The sequence below is a fragment of the Egretta garzetta genome, unplaced genomic scaffold (genome assembly GCF_000687185.1).
Source record: "Egretta garzetta isolate BGI_Z169 unplaced genomic scaffold, ASM68718v1 scaffold68, whole genome shotgun sequence".
Taxonomy (NCBI): Eukaryota; Metazoa; Chordata; class Aves; order Pelecaniformes; family Ardeidae; genus Egretta; species Egretta garzetta.
This window is the reverse complement of record NW_009260774.1, coordinates 1,929,065-1,938,200: the sequence shown is the minus strand read 5'-3', so window position 1 is coordinate 1,938,200 and position 9,136 is coordinate 1,929,065. Positions and strand designations below refer to the sequence as shown.

At 38.6% G+C, this 9,136-nt stretch overlaps 1 protein-coding gene across 1 annotated transcript in view; it reads right to left on the bottom strand.

Moving 5' to 3' along the window:
- Positions 1-9,136, bottom strand: part of TRHDE (thyrotropin releasing hormone degrading enzyme) — a 206,475-nt gene that overhangs the window by 15,700 nt on the left and 181,639 nt on the right. Inside the window, exons 13-15 of the mRNA XM_009646272.2 lie at positions 8,271-8,418; positions 6,102-6,199; positions 5,506-5,613 (exon numbers count right to left, since the gene is read on the bottom strand). Of these exons, the coding sequence (XP_009644567.2) occupies positions 5,506-5,613; positions 6,102-6,199; positions 8,271-8,418 (354 nt within the window). The remainder of the gene's footprint in view (positions 1-5,505; positions 5,614-6,101; positions 6,200-8,270; positions 8,419-9,136) is intronic.

The window sequence follows — 9,136 nt, the reverse complement described above, 5'->3', positions numbered from 1 at the left end:
TTCACACTTGACGCTATCCTGTCTAACTTTGCCTCAAGCGAGCATATATATCCACAGTCCACTTTGCCAGCAGAAATGTGTACGTGGCAACCTGTAGGCGATGGATGCTAATAGCACCTGGAAGACCATCACGCCTGCACCCACAGAGAGGTTTTCAAACACAGGCTTGTATCTATGGACAAGTTATGCTTTGAGCCATCATAGTGTGTATTCCCATTGCCCGTTGTTATGATATCTCCTGTCAGGAGTTTACAGATTGCAGCTCTCCACATATTCTTTCCTGAACCTCAGAAATATACATTTACTCAGTCTATCCAAGGCAGAAAGTCTGAAAATGCTAATCCTCTCAGAAACATGTTTTTCTTTCAGAATAGATATGCAGTGGAAGTTAAAGGGGTTAACAAGGCTGATTCTCAAGCTCAGGCAGGCATTGTATGGTAATTTTGTTAATTTTTTAGGCTGAACCAAAATGCTGTTATATCTAAGGAGTGTGAATAATGTATTTCTTCACACATGAAAGAGCTTCACAAGGATGAACTCAGTTAAATGAAGGCAGAAGCAAACATCTTAATTTTCATCCAACAGTAGCTTCTCTTGTTCAGCATTCTGCTGTTGACTGAATCCCAGTAACTCAAACTACAAGGGAAATTTCAACGTGCTTACATGTTTTCTACTAGGTTTGTATTCTTCTGAATATCAACATGGAAGTTTCAAGGGTTTCCATTGCTCCAATACAGGAGCATCACATATCCCAACTTAACAGAGAGAAAATGTTTGCTTTCATGTCAACTATCAAGTCAGAAGCCAATGCAGACTTTCAAGCAAAATGTGCTGGAGCCATCAACAATTTAAAAAGAGCAAGATTACTTAAATATATTGATTAAGAAGACAGTAAGACATACATTCACATCTAATCTCAGATTTTCAGCTGAAAGAAATAATCACTTCTTTTTTAACAATTGCAAGGATTTAAGTACGAAATCAATTTCTAGACCAATACAACCAGATGTCTCCTTACAGCCTCTGCCACATGTGAGGTGTTTTGTTTGCTCCTTGTACAGCCAAACTTCTTTTTTAGAGCTACGTTCCTTGTTTTAGCATCATGTTTTCCCCTGCAAAAGTGATAGTGAACAACACCACCTAAAGTCCTTTGCACACTAAGTATTCCTGGTATTTCAGGTACTTAAGCCTCCCTCCTTCAGATGAATGCTCTCCTCTTTAGGTTGGAGAGCTGTATTATTTCTCTTGCTAATGAAGCAAATCCCAGTGGCTGAGCTTCAACTGGAGGAAGAAAGTGTGTTGCAATGCCTTAATACTGTCCCAAACACCTCACAGATAGGTCATCAGGGTGGTCTTCTGCGTGTGGCAGATGCAGGGCCGAGGTACTAAACTGAAGCTCTACCACAATCTCAGAACTACTATTTCAAAGGGGGTTGAGGAGCAGCTTCTCTGCCAGCTGTGTTTGAAAAGAGAAGGAGCAGACCTTTACCTGCTTTAGGTAAAGACACTTCTGAAACACCTTTTGGAAGGACCCCTAACTCTATGTTCGCCTCTTACATATTAATTTGATACAGGTATCTTTCTGACTGTAGTGCTGGACCCTAAGAGGGCTCACTCTCTTTGCAGCTTCATGTTAAGAGGATCTTCACTCAGCATAGTGGCTGCCAGCAGCTTCATTCAGAGGTGCCCAAATCCCCTTGTAGGAAGTGTAACACCAGGCATCTGATTCTGCCCTGTGCACCAGGCATCTAAAAACAAAGCACTGCATCACCTAAGCCACGTTAGAAATTCAAGCCTTCAAGCCTCTCAGCTGACTTCCACTTTCATGCATGGAGGCTAATGTTACAGATCACATGTGTGGGGTTTTTTCATTAATTCCCTAAGAAAATCTGCAGTGCTACAGTTGGGAATCTAACGGCTTTTTTCAAATAGTGCTGAAAACACAAAGAGGACCTCTGGCTTTGTGCTATCAATGACCACAATTTTACTCGGTGAACAGTGGCAAATTATTTGCACAGTCAAGAACATGTAATTACAAAGTCCAAACAAGTAACTGATTATTATGATTATTTCAATCCCCTACAGTGAAGAGTAGATGGTAATTAATTTCTGGACCTACCAGACTAAATATAATTACTAGAAACCACAGCAACTGTAGGCATATGGTGGTGAAACAGAGTTAGATGTTACTGTATTTGTTTATTACCCAACACTTTATCCATAATTAAATGCTGCAAGTAAAACAGAAAAAAACATTTCAAAAGAACTTCTAAAAAGCCATAGATTAAAAACATGGCTAGAAAGTTATGAATTTTAGCATTTGTACAGTATTATTAATTGCACATTCTCTGTTATGCTTATTCAAACCTTAACTGCAGTCAAAAACCTCCTTTACATGATTTACTGCCTGTGCATTTATGTGGTATTTAATACCACATATGAATTCAATATTACCCTAATTCTGTATTGATTAGAATCTTGGGACACAAGTCTAATTCCCTAGTCTCATTTTGGGGTCTGCTGCTTTGAAGAAGTTGTGTTCCTTCCAGCATGCACTGCTTGTGAATTAGCTCATTGTATGAAAGATCTCATCTTCCAGAAAAAGGTTTTTGGGAGGGGATGGGTGGAAAGGTTGCAAATTAGCCTTTAATTTCACTCTCATAGTCAAACTCAGATTGTACCTGTGTATTTATAAGTATCTCTGAGCTCTCTGGAACTCTATCTTCATGCTCTGGCACCCACCAAGACCAGGCTTTCTGCAATGCATCAGTCAATGTCTCTGTTCTGTTTCAGAAGAGGGAAGGGCATCTACAAGAACTTTGAAAGTAGTTTTCAGCAGCTACAACTTTACTCATTGTCAATAAGGAGTGGAACAGGCAATGATACGTATAGTTTCAGCACCTGACGCCAGCTTTCCTCACCAGGAGTTGCCAGAGAAGTCTGGAGAAAGATGAGCAGCATGAGTTTCCCCTTCTTTGTGAGGAGGAAACAAGCTCTGAGGAATTCCTACAGATTCTCAGGTGACTGTTTGCAGCAAAGTGACAAACAGCTGTTAAGGGCATCAGACTGAGCAAAACGCTTGACTGATGAAAAAGAATACAAAATGGCACCTGTTGGATGTGCTCTCTGCATGTATCTTGTACTTACCTGCTTGCCTTTTGCACTTGAGCTAGCTACTGTCTCTGAAGTGCTAAAAGAGGCAGAGGCATCACTCAAACACCATGTTAATTAAATTCTTACTGTAGAATCATCATCATTTTGGTGGAAAAGCAGGGGAAAAGAGACCCTGCTTTATTTTCAGGTTTCAGTCTGAGCTGGTTTAAACAGAGCAAAGGAAATACGGGGTGCCTCCAACGCAGCAGGAGTCTGAACGTACCTGAGAGAACATTGACAGACCCCTACAAATATTGTTACTGTGAAACACAAGCTGATTATAGGTCTACTGAGCTGCTATTACTAGTAGCCTTTGCAATGTCTTTTCAATGTAAGCAGGTATGAAATGAGTCTGCTCATCTGTTAGTTACATTCCGTATGTGAGACTGCTCTGAGAACAGCCAACTGGTAAATTCTGGGGTGGGGAACTGAACAAATCCTATCATCTTTAATAAATAAATAAAAACATATCTCTGTCGTCTTTGCAAGTGGTACCCCTATTTATCAGCTCACTGTCAATCTGTATTCTGTAATTACCTTATTTGTTGCAGCTATTTTTTAAAACTATGCAGTTCCTTTGGAGAAATGCACTCCTCTAACTCAGTAGCTATTCTCTTCCTCTGCCCTGCTGTGATGCTTTTATCATAATACTCGTCATATGCTGGCAGCCACAATCTTGTGCTCCCACAAATGGCCCCATAGAAAGGCTAAGATGAATCTTCAGATGGCTGCTTAAATACATTCCTTTCCTCTCTTGCTATTGTTAGTAAAGCAATAAGTTTTTTTTTCCTGATGCCTCCTTCTTCAATCCTGTTGGAAAGGATGAAGACACAGGGTAGGAGAAAGCTTTGCAGGGTGACAGCTTTTAACACTGAATAATCTACTGCTGTGCATGCTAATAGATGGTGCTAGGTTTGATTAACTAATTTTGCAAATGAATATCCAAGTAAATTACTTTTGCAGATTGTTTCCAATGACTCTTTCTCTTTAATCTTCTCTTTGAATAGTTTCATACTGATTGTTGCTGCTGACGATAAGAATTCATATGAAACCCTCGGGTATATATTTCATAGTAAATATATCCGGTATCATCTTACACAAGCAAACCCTCCCCCTCACACACATCTTATATAAAGGTACATAGTCACAGTTTCAAGATCACTGTTTTTCAGAAGTTTCAAAGTCACATAGGAATGCAATTTCCATTAATGCTCAGTTCATGGCTGGTTTTAAAAGACACTCAGGTACTTAAGTAACTGGGTATGCCCGTAAAGGATTTTCAAAGATTACAAAAAAAAAGACAGACATATTTTACTTGTAAACAAACACCTGACTGACCCAAGATGTCTTTGAAAAATCCTACATACCTATATGTCTATAGAGATCTGATCCTTTTGCAGAGCTAATACAAAGATTGAGGCTAAAAATATAAGACTTTTTCTGTTCTCTTTTTCTTTGTTTCTTGGAAGTAAAATATTTTCCTTTAAACTGAAATATCATGTGATGCACTCACGCAAATACTTCTACACTCACATTCCACATAATCAGAAAATCCATCCTTCTTTCTCAAGAAGTCATGGTCTTAACCTATACTCCGTACTTATTGTCCATAGATCACTATATACTTAAATATTTCTATTTTCAGTAATTTAACATTTCTTAGATGCTTGCAACTTCATACACCACCCACAGCCAATGTTCCCTTGCCTCAGCTGAATAAACCTGTGTCTGGACAGCCTAACTTACGTATTTGCTGTCAAACCACTACAGTGCCACTAATGCCCAACACATCAGCTATCATATTATCCCCTCTCTGAAACCTTACATGAGCTTTTCCATGTATTCCTGAATCACATGGATTTCCAAGTCTTCACCCTTAGGTACTTCATAACATTTCCCTCAAATACATTGTGTTTCCTCCTTTGTTACTCTCAGACCTTCTGCCTCTAACCTCTCTCACTTCTTTAATCACGTAGCACCTTCTGCTCTCTTGCCCCAACGCAGGCTCCGTGTCAGTATGCGAAAGAGTTGTTCACTCACCTTTCTTCCTTTAAACCTCTCCTTAAACCCCATCTTCTCACCTTCTAGCATATAATTATCTGAAAGCAATTTGTCAGAAATAGGCAGTCGCTACATGGGTGTCCCCTCCACCCACTCATATATGCCAAGTGAAATAATTCATCCTGAAGCCCTGCAGATGTTTTTAAATAACAGCCAGTGGCCCCTGCTTCCTCCCATACCACTCTGCAGAATGGGATGCTGTGGATGGGGACCAGGAGGAGAGGAAGAGCATGCCAGCTGTATTGCCTGTGAGTAGGAGAAATGGGAAATTAACATTTCGGTTCCACTTACCGGTTCCTATTGCTAGAAATCCAATCCGAGATTAATGTTGCAGCCTGTTGGTGACAGTGTTTGTTACCGAAGCTGCAGGCCAACATGATGACTTCCCGACGTAACTCTCTGTCCAAATTTAAGAAAGCAATGTGGCTGTATTAATGAATGTGTTTGACTGTTTACAAAAAGTTATGTCTTATAACAGTGGCAGCAGCTGATAGTTGGGCATCAAAGATAATCCAGCTATACAAGTCTCAGTGTCAACTTAATGCCTAGAGCTGCTGCAACAACTAAAGAAAAGACGTGGACCAAAACCAGCCCCCATTTACACTTATGCACTCTTCCTGACCTCTGTGGTCACATGAGTCCAAGTTCTTAAATATCCAGTGCAGTCAAATTTTAAATTAAGGCTTAGGAAATCATGTTCTCCAAACTCAGGAAAGAGGAATTAATCTCACAGCAGTTTGCTCCTCTCCCTCTAACCCAGAAAGAAAAACAGAAGGAAGGCAAAGCTAGGAAAGTATGGCATACTAAAGATGAACCCAAATTTTAGGAGAGTGCATTATTACAACTATACCCTGCAAATAAACAATAATAATGAAAAAAAACAGTACTCATGTTGGTAGGATGCTTGAACAAGTGATTTGTTTAAATTATTCGTTGGCCATCCAAGCTTGAGATACATTGATGCAACTTGTCTTAAAATATACTCCTGAGGGGGAAAAGAAAAAATATATTCAGTGTTAACTTTTGGTTTTTATTTGAAATGGAAATACTATTGACTATTGTGGTTTTGTCTCTCTTTTTTTACCCTCCAAGAATGTCCTACTTTCCAAAGATTTTGATTTGCATTTAGCAAAGCAACGTGTCCATATATGATCCTCCTTCACTGCTATAGTAATTCTGTAATCTACAGAACAGCTATTTGATTATCTGCCTAGGATAAGACAATTTATTGTTACACACCTCATCAATTTAAGAAGAGTTTCTTATATGCTATTTTGAACTCACAATACATGGCTGAAAAGTTGCAAGTGTCAACGTCTCAATGTCTACTCTATGGCCAATCTCAACTGCACCATGCACGTTCACTTTTAAAAGAATATTGTTTTAATATCCATAGCCATGGCAAAACCATCACATAAGTACAGTCAATTGACTTCAGAATACCAAACAATGTGGCTGCAAATGAGCTTTGTACATTTAATGACACTATGGTTTAAGTTCGGGTTCTTGCTTAAAGAAAAAAACGAGCCCAAGATGTATTTTAATTTACTTTTACTTTTTACACAGAAGACACATTTACATATTCTGGCCAGCTGTGAAGAAAACCACTGTCACCATATTCAGTGTAATCTTTTGCCAGTGGAATTTAGCAATTTGAAAAAGAGAACTGAGGTATAAAGAATTGCCTAGGAGAGCATCTATTTTATTATTGTGGATGCATGGGCATGTATATATGATGTCAACACAAAAGGAGATTCATAGTGCAGCTTTCTCTAGCAGATATCTTATTCTGTGACTAAAAAGACTTTTTATTTCCTTTGCTATCACCTCTGCTTTCAAAGCTCTCATCAGTAGTGATAAAACACAACCCAGCTGTGAATTTGACTGGTTTTATTTATTAAAATAGTGCTTTCTTTACACAGCCATGTTTAAAAGTGAAATAGCAATGGCAGACTCATAAGAATTTTTCTGTGCAGTTAACAATAGACTAAACATGGAAGTTATTTCCACATCATTTTATATTATGGCTCTGGTTTGCATGTAGGCCCGTATTGTAGGTTCATAAAGAAAGAACCTCAATGTGTCTTTATTAATCTGTAGTACATGTTCTACAAAAATAATTTTCCATGTCAGCAGGTACCTCTGTGTATGTGTATGTGTCTCTGGACAGACACACACAAGCAAATCTATGTTTAAAAAAGCACCTTTAAGCATTCCAGGCTTTAAAGAGTTCCTTCATTTGAAGGCTTTAAAAAATTACCTAACATTACAGTATTTTGGCCATTGAAAATATGTAGCCTATACAAAATTCATAGTGAATACAAAAAACCCAAGAGTTCATAATTGTCACTGGCTGCAATCAAATCCTGTGTACTTCATCAAACATGCTTCAGCGTAGCTACGATTTTTTTTATTTTTTTTTATTTCAGGTAAAATGTTAAAATGTTTGTCATGTCTATCTTAATTATCTACTGCTAGCTGTCCCTTCAGACCCAATTATGAATGGGTTTTTGATTCAATGGTGATCTAATCCTTGTTAATTAAGGTAACTGCATTGAATTCACCATGGCTTTTTAGATGAACTAATGACTACAAATCTTAACTTCAGTTGTGTGCATCCTGTTCAGTTGTGCCTGCATTTGGTGTCCTTGCTGAGCTTGGGTGTCAATCTAAATATCGCCATGGGGCTCCTCAAAAGAGAAAATCTGGAATAGATGACTTTGGCTCTTTTAAGCGAAACATTTTATTTGTCATAATATTTTATAGGAGGGACAATTACCTTTCCTTCTACTAATCATATATGCCTCAAACAACAGTTATTACTGTTCAAATGCAAATGAACCAAAGCCTGACAATTACTGTTTAAATAATTATGAAGAAAGCTAATATCCCTCGGTCATTTACAGTATCTGACTGGGGACTACTTCAACTCTTGGCAAAAAAAGGAGAGAGAGTGAGAGAAAGGGGTGGGGAGAAAGAGAGGAAGAGAGGACGAAAGGAAAGGAGGAAGGGGGGAAGCGAGGAAGCGAGAAAGGGAGGAAGACTGTATCTCTTACATTGAAGATGTTGTAGCTTTCTGTGCGGTCCAGCAATTTATCCAGAGGATAAAGAGCTCGGCTGGCAGCATGCCAAGGCAGAAAATCCTTCTCCTCTGAAAGGTATCTGATAATCTCCAAAGGAATATTCTGAGGCAAATAACCAGCTCTGCAAAATAAAAAAAGTTAGTATTAAATTGTTTTTGCAGAAGATAGATGATGAGGCAAAAAATGACTTCTTGTTTTCCAAATGAAATTAAAAGGAAGAAAAAAAATTGTAAACTCATCACATTACAATGGCATAAAAGTCCACCTTATAAAAACAGCAACTCTCAGTCTCTCCCAACATATGTGCAAGCATACTTACTGGATGAAGGAAGGCATGAAGATACATGAAATAAAACTAGACAAGCTATACTACTTTTTATGGATTCCTGTGGCTATAAAAGACGTGAACAATGAAGTATCTGACTTTAAACAAGAAAACAAAAGGAAGGTGCTGCTTTGCTGATTTGTAAGATAGAAAACTGTCTGAATAAAATCAACAACCCAAGGCATTTTGCCTGAGATTTTGCCTCAGAACATTTCTACTGGCCACGGGCAATTGGGAAGAACTAATGGAGAAGCAGCATCCTTTGGTTTCACAGTTCTCCTCCCCACTCTTTTCTCTCTCCTTTAGAGCTGCCTTGTCTTCTACCCTCCTTAAGCCACTTTGGCATGGCTTATTTTATTAAACTGAAGTGGCATTCAGTGACATCACTTTGATTAGGGATGTTTCACCACTTTCCACATAAACTATGGTTTTTTCAGGTGTTTATAAATCAACCAGCTAGAAATTTGCCCCAGTCTTTTACAGTTATAAAGGACCTCTCCCTGCAAGGGAAAGA